Source organism: Pararge aegeria, chromosome 13, assembly GCF_905163445.1.
Source record: "Pararge aegeria chromosome 13, ilParAegt1.1, whole genome shotgun sequence".
NCBI classification, from domain to species: Eukaryota; Metazoa; Arthropoda; class Insecta; order Lepidoptera; family Nymphalidae; genus Pararge; species Pararge aegeria.
The window spans coordinates 7,188,090-7,208,589 of NC_053192.1; the positions used below are offsets into that span (position 1 = coordinate 7,188,090).

The 20,500-nt window shown below is 35.7% G+C and overlaps 1 protein-coding gene across 2 annotated transcripts in view; it reads right to left on the bottom strand.

Moving 5' to 3' along the window:
- Nucleotides 1–36: 36 nt before the first annotated feature.
- LOC120628520 (dual oxidase maturation factor 2) overlaps nt 37–20,500 on the bottom strand; it is a 79,187-nt gene continuing 58,723 nt past the window's right edge. For both annotated transcript variants that reach the window (XM_039896899.1, XM_039896898.1), the window contains 9 exons: nt 9,544–9,720; nt 8,687–8,744; nt 6,917–7,054; nt 5,776–6,001; nt 4,603–4,814; nt 3,392–3,572; nt 2,515–2,661; nt 1,654–1,767; nt 37–1,174 (listed from right to left, as the gene is read on the bottom strand). In XM_039896899.1, coding sequence (XP_039752833.1) covers nt 1,126–1,174; nt 1,654–1,767; nt 2,515–2,661; nt 3,392–3,572; nt 4,603–4,814; nt 5,776–6,001; nt 6,917–7,054; nt 8,687–8,744; nt 9,544–9,708 — 1,290 coding nt within the window. In that variant the 5' untranslated portion in view covers nt 9,709–9,720 and the 3' untranslated portion in view covers nt 37–1,125. The remainder of the gene's footprint in view (nt 1,175–1,653; nt 1,768–2,514; nt 2,662–3,391; nt 3,573–4,602; nt 4,815–5,775; nt 6,002–6,916; nt 7,055–8,686; nt 8,745–9,543; nt 9,721–20,500) is intronic.

A 20,500-nucleotide genomic window follows, 5' to 3' on the forward strand; every position in this document is an offset into this window, starting at 1 on the left:
TCCAACGGATAAGTTTCGGTAAATAAAATTTACTCATAAGTTCTCAATTGGTATATTTTGATCACAATAAATATTACTTTTCTTTCTCACTTTTTACAATTAATTACAAAATGGCTTAATACATAATCACTATTGGAAACACATTTTCACAACATTGAAAATAACTTTACTTGTAAAATTCTATGTGATGCAGTACATAAATTAATATCTAGTTTTATTGTGATTGATGTTACTACAATAACAGAGAAAGAAAGACGGCACGTAGCCACTTAGAACAAATGCGTTTTACATAATAATTACTATGTTTGGCAACTATTAAAAATAAATAACTTAAAAATAAATGTTATTACTAAATGACTGCTTTCCACCTACACCTATAAAACTTTCAAAATAATGTTTAATAATACGCATTTCTAAATATATTGCAGCTGAGGTGACTTATTCCGTATTAGGTATGACATCCCGTAAAGGAACCATAGTTTTATTATGATTAAAATCTAAAACAGTTGATGATGAAATTTACTTATAACAGTATGATTTGTTATAAAAATGTCTACGATTTTGTGTTAAGAGTAATGAATGCGAATTAAGTAGGATGATTTCACTTTAATTTGACTTCTTAAATACACACGCCTGGCGGATTCAAGATGGCATTAATTTTATATTATCCTTTCAGACCAACTTTTAGTTAATAGATCCGCCTTGATAACGGCGACTTAAGGTCAATACATAATTTTTACAAATGGCACAAATTATTCACTTGTGTCGATATGATCGTACTAATAACTAATTCTACCACAAAATTACATGATTTTCCGAGGCATAAAAATTCGTATTCACTATTTTACTTATGACACTGGGCTGAATTTATAATTTAATGGACTTAGGTACTAATTTTTAAGTTAATAGGTACATATTTACACTTTACTTTATAATACTCGTATCTAAGAGCCCTTATAAACACTTACTATAACGTTAGACCTCAGGTTTAAATTTGAATGAAATAATACTTTTTTAAAGAGGTTTTTTTGTTGACCGCAGTCGCCCTCATAATTTAAAGAGATCGACAATTTTTTTTTTTTTTTTTTATAAATCCACACTTTCAAAATGTCCTATTTTCTATTTTCACCACATATCTTTCACGCGTTCAGTTGCTGGTAATTGAGGCCGATACCTGGAAAAACAGGTTTTCTGTATTAAATTTGTGATACTTACTTTCAATAAAGTATTGAAGTTTCATCAGCATCATCTTTATCAACCTATTATCGATCCAAGAATCTCCATTGAGAGTTAGAAGGGTTTAGGCCGTCACGCTGGACAAGTGCGTATTGGTACACTTTACACACCTTTGAGAACATTGTGGACAACTCTCAGGCCTGCAGGTTTCACACAATGTTATCCTTTAACGTTAAAATATAGGTAAATTGCTTATAACGCACATAAATCCGAGAAGATAGAGATTGCGCGAGATCGAACTCTGTCCAAAAAAATTTCCTGCAATTTTTTAGACCGAATTCAATATCAGTCCTTAATTAGTGGAATTTAAAGAAAAAGTGTAAAATGGTACCTATATTTTTATACCGAAATTAGGTTTATACTATAAAAAAGGCTTTGTACGTAGGAGTTCTAATTATATTTTAAATAACTAATTACCTCTGCGGCGACATAGTAACTGAACCAGAAGGCGGGCTGCTTGCCAGTGGCGACATCTTGATACCGGAACTGTTACCATTTATACTTGACCCTAAACTCGATGCAGAGTCCGCGCTGAAATATTTAGAAAGATTTATCATAAAGAAAAACGGACAAACAATTGATTGTACTCAATACAGACATATATAATAGAAAACTGTAAAGGCAGGCAAATGTTAGGCCTTATTATCTATTTCAAGTAACCTCAGCAAGCAATCTCGTACAGAAGCCTTAGTATAAATGATTTGTGGCAAGAAGCCTTCGGGGCCTTTTGCCGTAGATACTTTTAATTGTGGGATAAATTTCAAGGCTCGATGCTTGTTTTGTGTAGGAAAAACTCGTCCTTGGAATTGCAGTATCTCCCAATACTATAATTTGTAAAGTGTTTACGACTTTTTTATGACTTTTTGTTTTTTTATATATTATGACAATACCCACATCGCCATCTAGCCCCAAAGCAAGCGTAGCTTTGTTATGGGTACCCACTGAGATAACTGTTGATATTTTTGTGAATGCATAAATACTTATTATATACAGGTGAACACCCTGACACTGAAAAATATTCATGTTTATCACACAAACATTTTACCAGTTGTGAGAATCGAACCCACAGCCTTTGACACAGAAAGCGGGATCACTCCCCACTGCGCCACTTGGCCGTAAACTTAGGGCTTTGTCTATTTTCCGATTTACCGTTTGATTAAAATTTGTTATAAACTCCATAAACACATTTTTACGGAAAAAGTTACTTCCGTAATTGAGTGCGTTTGGATCAAACCAGGTTGAAAAATTAATTGAAGGGCAATGCGTGTAAGCTCTTACCGGTCGATTTGTCGTCTAAAAAGCGGATACCTCCACGGTGAGTTAGGTTTCCGCTGCTCAGGCGAAAAAGCTGGGTTGTCCCGGCCCGAACTCTCATTGACTATGCTCATCGAGACATGCCGCTGGGAATTTTTTGATGATAGCCTCCTATGAGAAATATGATACTAAGATATTGACAGTGAATTTAATGAGAAAGCTTGATGCAGAAACAACAACTTTAAGTAATAGGTAGGCACTATTTATATTAAGGTAATTTCTACCTATCCATAGCTGTTGAATAAAACTAGTTCCATATCTAGTAAAAGTGAAGCTAATGCCAAATCTTGCATATAATATAATTTGACATTTATTATTTTGTCAAAAAGTTTTGGGGAAAATGTTTCTTCGCATTTTTTAAGAAAATTCAAAACATTTTTTAGTATAGATTTTTTTACATTTAACTAGAGTATGTAATTATGTATGTACCATTTTGTTCGATAACTTTTTGCAATGACATTTGGGGGCTTCAGTTATGGGATCTAATCGGGGGATATAATTTTTATGTTTCTCAATGCTCTAAGAGTTGATAAAGCTGTGGGAGAAGATAAATGTTTACCCTTTCTCCGGGGATATAATAGTTTCCTGCCCATGCTAGCCGTGCTGGTGGTAAGCGATGATGTAGCTTTTGGTGATGTGCGCTTAAAAGATTATTACCATTTACGGTGGTATAACCACCGTATAAACTCTAGAGATAGAAGTTTAAAGGTAGAAGAGTAGTACTGAATATAAGAGTTCCTGAGCACACTATTCGAAATATATTTGGGAAAATGTTCCGAGCAATCCAATCAAGAAGACAGGTAAACTACAGACACTTAAACTACCTATATAAGTTACTGACCTCAGTATTCTAGAAGGTAGTGAGCTTTGTGTTTGCGGCCGCGCCCGCTGCCTGCTATCGACTATGAGGACGTGTCTGTCGTATGGCGTATCGTAGTCCACCTCTAGTACAGTCGAGAACTTATGCGGCCAGACTAGATCCAATGCCGCTATTAACAGTCCAACAACTAGGCATATACCACCTGGAAATAAGCATAAAAATATATTAGGGTGCACCACTGTAATAATAGTTGCTCGCTACAGCAAAGACACACCTATATAATCTCGCGGGATACAGACTTCGCCGGCGAAGCAGAGTTTGGTTTTTCCACGGGGGCGTTCGGACTGATTCCATTCCAACAAACCCATTAATGAATCGACACTCTAGATGAGGCCCTAGTCTCACAGGAGATGCCCCTAGGTTGAAGTTCCCGCGATGTTTTCAAGTTCCAGTGCTCAGCTTTACCCTCGCTTTACTTTCGTTGACGTTTTTGCAACCAATATGGTAGTTAAATATGATATAGCAATTAAGGTTAGCATACGTTTGTCTATATCAAATGACAAGTTGTTGCGGACGGGGATCTTCATCAGAAAACATAGACAGATAGGTAGATAAAGTCTTTATTGTACTAATTAAAAGAGTTAGCTATTTTAATTGTTTATATTTCAATATTTAATGTAATGTAAGATTTCAATATAATGTAAATAACTACGGCTGCTTGCACTATAATATCAAAATAGATATAATATCAAAACTCAAGCTATAGACGAAATCACAAAGCATGTAGGGGGCAAAACCTTTTTTTTTGTTTACCTAAATTAATATGCCTCATATAAATCCATATATCAGCTTTTACATAGGGACAATACAAAGAAATAGGGTCTTTAATTCAATGTTCACATTAAAACATACTGAAATACTTAGTTTAAACTTATTTCAGATGTCATAGGTTCTTAGTTTATTTTCTGTTCCAGTCTCGATGAACAGACAGTCAATAGTCTGAAACAGGACTCGGCATACCTTCACGAACGACCTGGAGTATTCTTTTGTTCCTAATCCTTTCCCAAAAGGATGCTACCTGTGTTATAACAATATAATAAAAGTCAGGCACTCTCGATTCGGCGAACATTGTAGAAGCGCTGCAATACCGCGGTTGGCCAATGAGAATTCGGAAAGCTTAAGAGTAACGTAATCTTAAACTTATGCTAAAGAGAATTATAAAATAAACTTACCGGCAATGAGAACAAGCCAGAAGCACCAACCCAATGAGAAGAACAGCATAGCTCCATCAAGTCTGACAATTAAAGGGACGTGTGGTAAGGATGCCCAATAACCGCCTGCAGCTGTGCACAGTGTCACGCCTAAGGATGCCATAGCGTATGCACCGTACCGGGGCACCACGACCAGGAGGAGGTTCATGAGCAGCCATAAAGCCAGCGCCGTCCTGGAATGCGTAAATGACTGATCAAGTTCTTATTATCTGAGTCGTGTTCTTTACGAGATATACGTGGCGTTACCGAGTTTGAAACATGTTGCATTTGCTGCACGCTGCGTTTAATGAGCGCCCAAGGGATTTGCTAATGAATGTTCAAGGTCGTAGGTTGTAGGTCTTCATAAATACCTACCTATTATTTATTTACGTTTACTCTATATTTGCATATAACAAAAAAATGAAGAAGAATAAAAAGATAGACAGAAGCAATATACAAAAGGCGCTTAGTAGCGATCTCTGCTAGGCAACATTTGGATAAGGAAAACACGAGGATAACAGATTTAAAGTGTGCTAATCCTTTCTAATTGTTCCAACGAATCCCTTTTGTTGAACTACTGCCCGATTCACAAACTTTTCCAATAGTTGTCAAGCGGTGTCCACTGGCAGGCCCATTCACTTTAGTTGACACGAACTTTAGCCAGCCACTGTAGAAAGTTACCATGAAACTACGCCCATACCACTATTATAAATTGTGTTATTGTACCTGCCAACCAAGATGATATGAACTCAGTTGGAAACTTAAGTTTCAGAATGCAAAATGTGGATTTCACAGGTTATTTGGTGGAAAATTTCCACAGTTGCTACGTAACTGAATTTGGTAATAATAGAGACAGTGAATCAATCTGCTGTTATCCATACGAAATATACGATGAGTTGACCACTGTCGCTATCAAATTATGCGTTTTGCGTGAAGACAAGGAGTTTGCTTGTTCGAAAAGTTTGTGAAACGGACAGCTGGTGTACTCGCAAAGTTAGCAGTAATGAAATAAGTCAAAAAGTTGCTGCAAAGACAGTTTTTAGGAATTCAATAATGAAATTGTACATGGCACAAACGTGAATGCCAATAGATCGTGCGATTAATACGCTTATTAGATACTTGGCAACGCCACGTCAAATAACTGCACTTTCATACCAAAGCAGTGTGGTGGTTGTGTACCCGGCTGCCCTATATTTAGCACCCCATTCAAAGCCTTCGTGCTCCGCTGCAAAATGTTCAGCGACAGACAGTACAGGGTATGGTAGACCTCGTAGAAGGCCGGCGCGATACCACTCCTGGATGGCACCAGCCTCCTCCCATCGGAACTGTTCGTTGTAGTCCACGCCGGGGTCTCCTTGTGACAAGTTTCCCCATGACAGCGCTGAAAAGAAAAATTATGTTCTTTAACAATTTAATACTAGCTGACCCGTGCAACTTCGTCTGCACCAAATCGGTTATTACCGGAAAGAACAAATAAAATGACATTTACTAAAAATGAATCCTAGCTAGATCAATTTATCGCCCCCGAAACTCCCTGTTTACTAAATTTCATGAAAATCCGAGATTCCAATTATATATACAAGAATTGCTCGTTTAAAGATATAAGTTTGTTATGAACGGTTGAATTTTTCTATTCAATTTACAATTTTAACGAATGTTCTAGCCATATCGAGGAATATATTTAACACTGAGAAACGTTAAATTTATTCCTAAATTATCTTTAACTCAGATCTTTTTTTATTTGACGATTCAAACACTTTATTTTAATTGAGTACTGAAGTGGGTAGTTGAAGGTGGTAAGAACCCGCCGCTTTAAGGCCAACATTTCCGTAAAACTTTTTTTATGATTAAATCTTTGCATTTTAAACTTTGTGTTTGATTCATAAGGGCTCTTGGCCATGCCAACAATATTCTAATTGAGACCATCCGTAAAATATACTCACAAACAAGACATTACATAAAGTCATTGCATTGTATAATTTATAACGATGGCCCGCGATTTCATTTGAATTCTAAGGTTCGTAGTGTTAAGTGGCCTCTAACCTTTCTCAAGAATTCGAATACCAAGTGCAAAACAGATTATTCAAATCTGACTGGTAGTAACAGCAATCGCATTCTTACAAAGAAAAAGAATCTTCACTTTATAGAAGACGATTACGGACAAATATTTTTATTTTGTCTGTTGCTTCTTTTTTATTGTGCAACATATTTTAACATTGTTTATTTTACTTGGAAATTATCTGTTTCGTTATTTTTCTGTTTAAATGCGGGTAGTTCCTATTTCTTCAGTACTTACCGGTGAGTGAGACATTGACGTGGCCCAAGCCGACGTGAATGGCGAGCCAGCAATCGAGGCGGTCGGCTGAGAACGCGCGGTACGCGGCACGGGACACGCGTGCCCCGGATACATGCCACGAAGACCCGTGCTTACATACTGGAACGTCAAAGAAGTTTGAATATTTAACAATTAGCCTGGCTTACCTACCGTCAGCCAATTTTTCTATATCCAAAATAGCGATCACGTTTAAAACTTTAATTCATCAACACAAATAAATATTGTATGATATCCAAATTGTATAAAGTGTCAGATCCTTTAGAGCCTATCAAAGTTTTATACAGGCGCTTGGCTGAAAACGTAGTGTTTCTCGAGCAGTTGGTTCGTCACTTCACGTCACTGATGTTCTAAAATTTTACCGTAAAATGGGGAAAATTGCTAAAGTTTGTGAGCTAGCAACATTTTGCGGGTGCGAAGCGAGACGTGCGCGGGACGTTCTCACTGTTTTTGGACACAGCTTGCAATGAGGGTTCTGTATGTTATTAATTTTGTGTATTTAAGTATGGCTAATCCGCTTCCGTCTTAAACTGCATCATTACCTACAACTGAATTTAAGCCAAGGGCTAACTTGTACATGAATAAAAAAACCATGTTTCAACAATCGAAACCTTTGAATGAGTTTTTTTCACATTAACCGAGTTACCCCCATTATTGCCGTCAGCAAAATATGCGGGCTTACGTAACTGGTATATCCGTTTAAGGTCGTGATCGCATACGTAAATTACAATCCATAAAGCAGCTCATCTAATCCTTTATTACAACAATAAAGTTACTTTAGTTTCATAACATAAAATTGAATAGAATTTATAAGCATTCAATTAATTAAGTACTGAATTGCCTGTGATTAGTGAACGCATCTAAATCTGTAATGGGATAATGCAACGATTTCTTCAGTCTCTTGGGTGGTCATTCGAAACAATGGCGCTATAGTTACGAAAATAATTATCGTTCAGCCCGTTAAGCATTTAAGCAACATTTTGCCGCAAATACGGAAATGTAACTAGCTACTTGAAATTGGACTAAAAATACTTCATCACATCAACCCATTATCGGCCCACTACAGAGCACGGGTCTCCTCCTACAATGAGAAGGGTTATATGGCAATAATAATAACTAGGAAGGACTGGACGTGCTCTTCGAGGAAAGGTCGACGGACAGCTACAGTTTCCTAACTCGGGGCTGGTAGGACTGAGAACCCTCCCCCAACAATTTTTGGCCTGCCATGGGAATCGATCACAGGAATACGCGATCCGTAGTCAAAGACGCTTACAAATAGATCAACAAAAGTTATATATTTATATAAACAATACTAATTCCTTAACTAATGCAATGTATGCTATTCTAGGAGTTATGTCAGCCGTATTGAAAGATCTCTATCAGATCGATTAAATCAGCAACACCAACCCGTTCCTTATTACAACTACTTTCGCCAAAAGTTGTCTGGGAGAGATCGCTATAGCGATAAGACCGCCTTTGCACACCTAAACTGTTTTTTTTTTTTTATATATATCCGACAATAGGTGGGAAACTGCTAATGTATATGTATAGGTATTTTCAATAAAACATGTCTATAAAACAATGATTCTTTTTTATTTTATCTATCGTGTTTCTTTTTTTTTTTTTTTTTGTGTGTGCAATAAAGAATTTAATAATAATAAATAGGACCTAGCTTCGTTCAGTTTTGACGGTGAAGATACATAAGATACTAAAAAATTACGTATAACAACTCACCTAAAATCACAGTGCCCACGAACAGACTTAGGGTGACTATCGTGAATGTGGAAAATCTCTGAAAAAAGAAATTGTTTAACAATATAATAAAAATAACAATTGAATACCAATCTAAGACATATCATCATCATAATCTTCAGCCTTTGAATGTTATTGCAAACATGTTCGTGGACATTACTTATTATTACAATCAAATTTTCGCGACATTACTTAAGTTCTGGGCTGATACTAGAAATTTCTTGACATAAAATCCATATAATTAATGCCTAGGTAATCATAGATAATAAAACAGAATTAATCTGTTGGGACATAGTGGCGTCTTTGTGCCATTGCTAGTTAGGTTGCTTAATGCGTTAAGCCCTTGAGTCGCATCTATTCACTGTGTTTGATAGCTTTATATCCCGATCATTTCCTACTAAGAAATTTTCAGTACCAGCTTAGAGTTCGGGAATTTATTGGTGTCTACTAAATTATGCCGATCGGTCCCAGTTATTATTTCCAGTGTGTAATTGCGGGTGGGTCTATGTTGTAAAAACCTCACTCCCAAAAAAAAAAAGAAAAGCCTGGCCTGTGACCAATAGTAGAACGTCAATGATGATTATGAGTTGGAGACACAAGATCCATCTGAAAACTTCCTAGATAGCGCAAACAGTCTGATAAAAAGGCACATAAACAGTTCGGTATCAATGGCACGAGGACCGTGGCTAAATAGGTAAAGCAGGATGCGATTGCGGACAAATGCGGCTCCAATCCGACCATTGTTGTATCCATTATAAACTAGGTACTAATTTCTTATAGAGGAAATATGTGTATCAAAAGCTTAACCCCCGTGTTGCATCGGGGGTGATGATGGTCACCTCTTTTCTGATTCCGGGGAACACAGCAAGGAACGCGATGTAGAGGGTGAGTGCCGCGACGAGGAGTGCCAGCGCTGGCACATCCGCGGCCACAGCCGTGCGGTTGTGGTAAGCGTACAGGGTCGGCCCGCCTTCCTCGCGGAAAGCGTCGAACCACCCCTTCATCGCTCACCGCGCCTGAAATTCAAATAAAATACGTTAACTTTGCCAGCATCGTCTCAGCGTGGAATATGGAATAACCGAAATCCGTAGTGCGGTTTTCAAGCGAATGTTTAGTTCAGTTGGGCATTTTTTTAGGATTCCGTAAAAAATTTCGAAATGAAGCGTTTGCCTAGTTAGGATTTAGGCCCCCCTTTCGAGGAACTTTAGGTCTCACGCACCTCTAACTTTTCCATCGTGAGGAGACGTGCATTGAAGTCCACTGCTGGACGTACGTCCTTTGTTGGGAGAAATTTCAGAAATTTCCTAATCTGATCACCATCGACTGAAGATATTGAATTTAGTTTTTCTTCTTTTTGTTTAAAGAAGGTTTAAGGGAAGATGTTTTCTTTATTGGTCTCATAGACTACTTGTGGATGCTATTTAATTTAGGCGTATACTAAGCGGTTTTTAAGTATCTACCTAAAGCAGTCCAGTAGCACTTTAGTGATCATTACATTCCTTTAAAAGATTAATTAGTATGTTAACTATGTTTAATTTCATATAAATAGTTTTTTCTGACCCCGTGTTCCTATTAATTAATGGAAGTATTTGACAGACTGATTAATATTGAGTAGGTAATAAAGAGACATTATTTATTAAACATGTATCAAATACCTACATTATTACTTATTAAGTGGGTAGATAAGATTCGTAAAACTGTAGGTGCCTTTCATGTCTGCACTTGACATATTTAATTATCGATTTACACGCGGTCTTAATTAAATGAGACTTTTATTACGGCTATTGTATTGTTTATAATAAATACTAGTTGTTTCCCGCGTTGTCCTCGGCGTTTATTAAAGTTTTTATTACTTGGTGTTTTAAGTTGAAGGGTTGCTTAGTTAGGTGTTTAGGTAAGAATAAACAAACATACCTACGCACTTTCCCGAAAATTTGCCTGCTGTTTCATTCGCGTTTACATATAACTTTTTTTTTATATTACAGTTAGGGGTATGTCAATTATATTAGAGCTATAATCAAATTGGTTACTGTGCGGTATCGTACCGGAACGCGGCACATATTTGGTCACGCCTAAAAGAGTTCTTTGATTGGTCACTCACAGAATGTAAACGTAAAAGCCGCATGTTGGAGGCTACGGAGACACCCTCGCTTTAATAGTAACTAGCCACCGCTGAAGCCTCCCATCAGACCATTAATAATAATAATAATAATGTTTTGTTTTCCTAGTAATAGAGCTTTTTGGGTTAGAGAAGTACTGCCTTCATGCTTATTTCTACCGCTAAGCGGCATTGTTACAATTGTTGCATTGGTTCAGTCTGAGCATGGTTGCCGGTGTAATTACAGCCACGTTGAACCTAAAACATAGACCTCAGGTGGATGGACACGGGTCAGCGCGTTGCAGGACGTGTTCTGGGCCTGTCTTGCGAAGTATTGCTTTTATAGGCTACTAGCTGTTGCCCGCGACTTCGTCTGCGTTTGATTTTGTTTTTTGATGTGGCATTAAATTTAGTTGTATATCTAAAAAAAATTAAAGTATTCAGTATTGCGAAGCCTTAAATGAGGGGTTTGCTGCTGTCCTGTGAGGAGTTCTGTCCTCTATCTCCAACCACAGCTTGGGCAAAATTAAACACATATTAAAACCTCTATAGTACAAAAATAATTATTTAAATCGGTTATAATTTGTCGGAGTTATAGTGTAACATCGTCAACACTCATCCCCTCTCCCAAAGCAACCGAGCTTAATGTCGGGATAAAAAGTAACCTATATTACTTCTAACACTTCCAAGAATATGTGTACAAAGTTTCATCAGGATCGGTTAAATAGTTTTTGCGTGAAAGCGTAACAAACAGACTTACATTGACATTTATAATAATAGTAGGGATAGGGATAATTTCCCACTTGTTTATTCCCAGGTTTGCCATCTGCTTTGTCCGTCAGTTAATACTTAAAAAAAGCTCTATTAGGTACTACTTAGATTTTGGTGATAATTTATTATTGTGATTGTTATAGCGTTATATGTATAGAATTGGGTAGTAGCTCGACCTTACTTTCGGTGGACCGAGTTTGAATCCCGTTTGAATGCGTTTTAAGTAAATCAAATATCACTTGCTTTAACAGTGAAGTAACATGGTGAGGAAACCTGCATACCTGAGAGACTGAGTCCCCACAGTATTCTCAAAGGTCACAGTCCACCAATCCACACTGGTCCTGAGCCAGCGTGGTTCACTATGGCCTTAACCCCTTCTCATTGTGGGAGGAGATCCGTGCTCTGTAGTGTGCCGGTAATCGGTTGATGTGATAATGATGAAAATACAGTTTATTATCCTACCAATATACTAATTCTATCGCCAATACGTAACCTTTAAACGATGAGGCAACAGAAACAACGAAATCCATGAATGAATTATGAGGAAGACTTGCGGTATCTCAATAATTACACCATCTCTTAAAGGCCTTCTGTTTAAAGGTATGTATTTAGAATTGCAAATGGTACTTATCGTTATATGCTTAACTTTATAATAAGGTAGGGACTGTTTTATTGTAAGAAATTTAATAAAGTTTTTACGGTACAGAGCCCTTCGGAGAAAACCTCTGGGACAGTATGAAGCCGAAGCAATTTAGTTGATAAATTATTTAGTAACATTGTTAGGAATAGGTATAGAATATGATATACACCGAAAATTCGAGACATAAAGTTGAGGTTTCCTTACCATTTCTTCATACTTTTTCGGAACATTTCCGGACAATGAAAAAATGTTATTAAAGTAAATTAAAAGAGTCGAATTCGGTTTTTGTTCAACAGAATAAAGAAAAATTTAAATGATATGAAAATCTAAAATTTAGTAGTTTATAAATGAGATACAAATGTTCTAATTTCAATTCACCATTGTTACATCAACGCTTAAAGTAAAATTATTGAGTTTAATTGAAATAACCTTGTCTTTCATTAATGAAAACCGATTACAAAAAAAGAGTGCAAATTCTGACAATTCTTGTAAACTAAATAGATATTGAGTTTGATTCTTTTTCTGTTTTTTTTTATTTGTATTTACTTTTAAAATTTGCTCAGATATCCCGAACAAATTTTGTCGTGAAGAGGACTCCACGACAAAAACATACTAAAGATCACTGATACAGTATGATTGGTGGTATTGAAATTACCTAGCCACACAATTAATTATATTAGCGGTAGCATTTGAAATTATAATTTAATCGGAAACGGTTTTTAATACTTTCATGTTTTCTGTCATTAACCGGAAGAGCAGCCGTGCTCTGGCTTCGAGGTTATTTTACTTTATAACATGATATAATATTATAATACTACAAGTTATAACATATTGAATGGTAACCTTCGCTAAATGTTATTTATTAGCTTTAAAGTCATGAATGTTATATTATTATGATCTTGTTTGTCGAGAATTTTTATAGCTTAATTTATTTCTTACTTTATTGGTGACTTCATCTTAATTATTATAGTACCAAGTTGTTGTATGCAGCCTACAGCATTCCTGACCTAATTGGATAGCTAAGTTGTACGAATATTTATCTATTTGGACACGTTCCAGGAATGTCGACCTCGCTACAACCTGTTAAATTATTATATACTTTTTAAAACTTACATTTAAGACCCGTTTGTGTTTTCCTTAACATATTTTCAAACTTTGGCCAATTGGAGATTATTTTGTTTTGGCTTTTCATAGTTTCTGATACTCTAATGTGAATTTTCACAAACATAATATTTAAGTCGGCGGGATCTGAGAGGTGCTAAGAATTGGTGTTTTTCTTGGTAGTAAAATGGTCCTAGGTTAGATCAATAATTCACACTTATTAATATATACATATAGTTTATGCATTACTTATAATATTTTATGTTGGGTTTTATGTTTCGTAGAAATCCTATTTGGATCCTTAAATAATTTTATTATTGTTAATTATTATTATAATTCCAAGTAGTTGAAAGGTGGCGAATTGTTTTCATGAGCGGGAGGTGCGGTCAGAGAACAGATAATTATTATTGATCTTAACATTATAAGTTCGATAGAACACAGAGAGACTCCAATGTGCAAGTGAACTAGAGATTGTCAAAAACTCAAACAGCTCGCTTTTGTTTTTAATCGAATGGAATTGGTTTTTATTGAGGAGGGTTAACCCAAAGATGAGAACAGTATTCCATGTGATGCCTAATACTTGTGCAGCTATTTCAGCTTTCCTTTCCAAGTGAGCCCGGAATGGGACTTCGTTCGAGATGTTGACGTTTTTTGAAACTGAGGTATGGCTATGAACGCGCAAACTCTTAAATCCACTTTGCTATTAATATTTGCTATTGGCGTTTTCAATACTAAAAAATCATCTTGCGGCAGTCTGTGATCAATTTAACCCGGAAATGGCGCGGTCGTTGCGCGTAAGGTCGAGTCCGACGGATAACCGGCCTTCATATGTGATAGCAAGGGCGATACAGAGTCATGGTCAAATTCGTAATTGTAGGGAAGAAATTATTCTTTTTAAAAGTCGATCGCGCTTGAGTCTTGAATAGTTAATAACATTATTATCTGAAAAGCACGATACAATAAAGTAAAATAAAACTAGTGTAATTAGGTTAGGCGTTTAGTGCAGATAATTAACGATTTGCCCTAATGTGATACTGGTAAAATAAAATATTACCAATAAAAAAAATTGTCTATATGCATTTTGATTTGATAATTTATCTTTTGTCTGTGGTGCTGCGAAAAGCGGCACTAATTCTCTAATACATTATTAAATTCGGTAAAAATATAAGTAGTACCATTTGGGTTACAAAACTAACGTCCCTGTTATGTTTGAGCATAGAGAACGCTGCCTTCCTTGCATGAAGAAGCATTGAGGTAGTAGTAATCAGTAACATTAAATCAATGCACTGAGTATGCAAAAATGAAATTGTCAAAATCGTTGTAACATATTTAACAATGGTCAAAACCAATGAGATATTATAAATATTTGACAAATTATAAATTCAAGCCATCGTGGCTAGGGCTAGAGGGTTCCAGTAATTCCGTACAGCGATTAAAGAAAAACAAAATTTTCATGTTAACTTAAATACAAAATGAACCCAACATGGCCCACTATGTGGTTTGCAATTGATTATAGGTAGATAGAAGTTATTCTCTGTCCTTGTCTGTCAATTGATAAACGACTAAGACACCAGGAGGTATCTTTGCATCGTTCGAGTCCATGTAGGACTGAGGTGCATCCACCCACCAACTCAATGTCAGGAACATAAATATCTGGCAAATATGAAGTTATAGTTATCAAAATTTTAATTTTTTACCCACTTTATAAATTTAGTGTAACACAATAGTCTCAAGTAAATTCTCTTTGTGTAATATGTACTTAAAAATATAACTTGAACTCATATTTACTTTAAATATTTTCCACCAAATTGATTGAATTATATTTGCTAATTATTTATATTTTGGAAATGATAGAGGTATTTCATTTTTACATTTACCCATGTGGGTAAATGTAAAAATTAATCAATTTAGTGTTCGTCAGCTCAGAGACGAAAATAAACCGATGAAGGTTACGAAACTTGTTTTTAGTTCGTGAAATTATATGGGAACGTACAAAGTGAGTGTAGTAGGTACAGTGTATACCAATGAAGTTGAATTAAGTGGTCAGTGAGCGTCAGCACAAAATAAACCGACGAAGATTAATCGTGAAAAATGAACATACGAGTTTTTTTTGTTCGTGAAATTATATGGGAACGTACTCAGTGAGGGCCGGTCAATCACAAGGACAATTCAAGTCAATAAGGATGTTGGACGGTTGATCCAAAGTTGAATCAACCTTGCGCATTGTTGAGTTTATAGCTCCATTTATGATATGACGTCATATGTGTTTAGAATAAAGAGTAAAGTATTTATGGGGTAGGTAGAAAGAATGAATTTTATAAATGCGAAAATGTGTTTTTGTTTGTTTTCCCTCTTACAAGCCCTTACTTAGTTAGCAATCAATATACTTGATTTTTGACAGAGATTAAAGTAGGTATATAATAACAGAGAGAACTTTTGGTCCTGGAAAAATATCAAATTCCCATAAGTGGTCCCTGGTTATTCCCAGGAAGATTCGTATTTTTGCACCAAACATCGTCCTTCCTTCGCATTCTTATAAATCTAAGCTCAAAATATTATAAATGCGACAGTCTGCGAGTTTGTTTAATTAAACAGCTAGTAAAATAGTTACGATCTTGTTCACAGACTGCAAAGAAAACCATAGTTGCTTCTTTATTATTAATACTAGCTGTGCCTAGCAGCTTTGCTCGCGAAAATTACGAGACGCAGCGTAGGTAGTGCCTTATCCGTCCTCAATAAATCACATACAAAGATTTTTTCAATCTCATAAGAGAAGTGAGTTCATATTATAAAAGATAGTAGTATAACTTCTTTCAATATATTTAAACAAACCTTCAATCATATACCAATGTGGGGACGATTCAAATTGTCCCCACATTGTCCGTCCCGTCAAACACTGTGCTGAATTTTGGTATAAAAAGTATACTATGTGCTACCTGTTAGTTTGAACTCTAATCGTGCAAGGTATCATTTGAATTCATTTTGTAGTTTCTTTGTGATGCGCGGCCTTACACACAACACAACAACACAGACAGACAAAAATGAAAAAATTACAGTTTTGTTTTCAGTAACGAGTGAAGAGTGCCCTACAAAAATTATCTTTAAAATATCCATGTTCGACCCGTTGCATAGATAGATGGACACACTTGATGATCAATACTTGTAAGAACAAAGCGGGGATTTGATATTTTTGGAGAGGGGAGTTGAAATTGAAATATTTTATTAGCCAAGCCATTGTACGTGACACCACGTGTGGATAGGTAGGTTTCACCTACTCGTTTAATGTCGCTTTAGCTCATTTGTGAATACGTGTGTAATACTTCTACATGACTATTTTTAGTTTTGTTATTCAATGCTGTTATTGATGCGGATTATAACTTTAATAACAATAATGACAAGGTTCCTTGAAAGCACACCATTTTGCTTCCATATCGCAAGACAGAATAATTATTGTAAAAATGATGATGTTGAAATAGGGTCGACAAGAATGTCGGCTTCTTTTCGATAGAATCTGCCTTTCAGACCAGAGGCAGTTACTAAACAGAAAACTTGCCGTTTCAAGTGCTTATATTAGGCCTACTTGTAATACATGTATTTAAATGTTGAATTATTCGAACTTTATGAGTGAATATTATGAACATTGCCATGAACTTCAAAGTTTATTTATATATTTTTCCGTAATTATTTTATTTAAAAAAAGTCTCTTTAAACTTAGATTACTTAGCAAAATGCTATGATTTTATGATTTCTGCCTATTCCCCACGACTTCGTCCGGGTTTCCCGTCCGTACTCCTATATCTATACATATTTCTCCAGAAAGCAAGCTATATCTAAACAAAATTTTGCTAAGGTCATAAAGGTCTAATTTTTATACTCGCCAAGTTCATTTCTCGGTGCTCTTCCAGAATAAATATTCTATGTCCACCAGGATGCAAGCTTTACCTAAATGTGCCAATTTTTTATCCAGATCAGTGCAGTCGTTTAGTAGAAAATAGGTGTGTTTGCGTGTTACCTATTTTCCATTTGTGATATTTAATTTTATTATTTTATGAAAACATTTGAATAATAGGGCGCGCATCGGCAGTTTAGTTCAAAAGAGTAAGAATTTAAATGAAGTATAACAAATCAAATAAAACAAAAGTCTAAAATAAATAAAATAAAAGCGAGTAGCACGGCTGAAGTCACAAATAATCAACAATTACTTAATAATATATTAGTTTTATTCCGGATCAAATTGTCTGACAGCAGTAATACTGAGCACAATTTAATTTTATCTTTCATCCTGGAAGCAAAATCAAAAAGGGCGAACAATCATGTCCTGTAAAATTAAAAAATAATAGCCTCCACTATTTTTACTTATCGCGTGAAGTTGACTGAATGCAGCGATACCAACTGATCAGAATTTATTTGTACCTTTCACGCTCCACGCAGCACCAATAAGGATAAACAATCTTCTACCTTTAATTTTAACTTAATAAATACGTAAGACCAGCCTACCTAGATTTTGTAGATTGACTTACTGACCTATGATTTTAAATAAAACCATTAAAACCCATACCTTTTTCAATATCCCCTCTTAAGTAACAGTTAAACTACAATTCATTCTCTACGATTAATCGCTTTTTTAATTTTAATATCACGTTTTGATTGTGTCTGATGAAGACTTATTATGCGAACAAGTTATTAATTAATCTGTTATATAACTTTACGTAGCCTTCATAACCTGTTAGCCCGGTAACCTTAATTCGCAACTGGAGGTATTTTTAAGTAATCACTAAGCGGTTCATGTAAACAAAAGGCTGCCGGGGCTTTTGTATTTTGTATTTTGTATTTTGTGTATGTCGACATGAGTTGCTTGGTTTCCGTGAACGTTTTCATTGCGTTAAAAGTTTTTTAATTTGCGAGGTAAAGTTGAGACGTTTCAACTTAAATGTTTAAGGTGTTTCAGTAAAATAATGAATGAATGAATGAAATACACTTTATTGTACACCAAATTAAAAAAAAACAAGCATTATAAAAAAAACAATTAATATAAAGAAGAAAAGGTACAATAGGCGGCCTTATCGCTTAAAAGCGATCTCTACCAGACAACCTACGAAATCAAATTTGTAGGTACGCTTAAATCTTAAAAAATTCTCAACGGATTTGAATGCAGTTTTCAGCAATAGATAGAATGGAATTCAAAAGGAAGGTAAACATTTATTATACATGCATATAACCGTAGAGAAAACTAAAAAAATAAAAGATTAATATTTAATTGAAATATATATGACCTAACAGTGGCGTGCACAGGAATTTGGACCAGGGTAAGCAGAAAGAAGTAAAATGACATAAATTGGCAAAATCCTGCTCAGCTCATCTGCAAAATGTTAGGGTATGCAGTGCTTTTGTGCATGTATAAAGTTTACGCCACTGCTACCACACCTACAGCCGTAGTGCTTGTATACCTACTCATTGTCTATACACTACTGCGAAAAGGTTAAAAAATAGTGTATATTTTCTCATTGCTATCAAGTATGAATTGCATTTTGTAATAGTCGAGCAGAGATATTTTGTAAGTCAAGCCCAGCTTTTCAGCTTCTATGGCAGTACCGCCACTGAGTACTCTAAGTTTATTTGTAAGACTCCATAAGCTTAACATTATAAATCTAGCAAGAGAAGTTTGGTTTAAGTACTTAATAAGTAAGTATAAAGAAGAAATTCTACGTCAAATCAACTTGTACACTCACATGCACTCACAGGCACATACACACAACCCCATCAATAACTATACAATTTATTCTTCTATTATTTTTTTCCTTTTAAATTGTTAATAATGTAGTAGTAGATTTGTTGAAACCTAGGTTTGAAATACTAGCAGCCTATATAACATCAGGAAGTACCTACACTCTGTAACACAGGTTTTCCTTCCCCGGTAGGGCATTGTAAATAATGTATCCATCTATTTTTAAACTTGAATAAATGATTATTATTACTTAAGTCACTCCTTCGTAATTTAACACCCAGGGTTTTTGCGTGCGCGAGCAATTTGTGCTACTAAACTTTATCTTTTCAAAATATGGCAAGTAGGTACCTATGACGTCGATTTCCGACACATAACGCAAGCGTGTGAAATTTAACAACCAGATTGATGTCAGCGACTAATGTAATGACTCATAAATAAATATTGTGGGCCGAGAAGGAAGCAATGACTGTAGAACCATGAACGCAATGGGCGGCATAATATTAGTATGAACAAAATTGCTTTAAAAAAAATCCCTATTCAGTTTCTTCGCGAACTGTAATTATTTTCCAAATTATTAATGTGCACGGTAAGAGCCCCATTACCCGCTCAGGAATCTATATTAAGACGTAACTACCAAAACAGTCCCTACGCGGGTATTATTTAAAACAGGCCATTAAAAAGTAACAGCTAACGCCCTCTACCATCTAGTAGCTTAATGTTTTCTGTGGAATTTGTTAGGTACGCGAACCCCATCTGTTGGTAACGCTATAGGTTTTTAACATTTGGATCTAAATGGCGCTGTAGTAATTAGTAAATAATCTTATTTTATTGATATTTGTTTAGTGTATTGTCATCGGTCCTCGATATGTCTACAAAGTTTGAAAGAAATCTGACCGTTCAAAGTAGGACAAGAAAATCGAGCTCAAAGGAGTCGGTTACAAACATAAATACAAACATACATACAGGTGAAGCTAATAAAAGCGTGTTAAAAAAGCAATTCAAAGTCAACTAGTCTGCAATGCGATAATTATATTTAGCTTACTAATCCGGAGTAGCGGTGATAGCCCAGAGGGTAGGACTTCGACTTCACTATCAGTTGGCCGAGTGCGAATCTCAGCACGCACCTCTTGCTTCAATAAAATATCACTTGATTCAAAATGCACGGTGAAGGAAAACATCATAAAGAAACCGGCGTGCCTGAGAGTTCTCCATAATGTTTTCAAAGGTGTGTGGAGTCCACCAATCCGCACTAGGCCAGCGTGGTGGACTACGGGCTTAACTCCTTCTGTTTGTGAGTGGAGACCCGTGCCCTTTAGTGGGCCGGTAATGGGGTGAAATGATGAATTTCTATTCCTAACAGACCGAATTACTTAATCACTTCGTTCCAATCTATAGCACTAATAGGGCAACACAATTTGACACAGACTATCTAGTCTGCACCTAAGAGGCGAAAAATAAAGA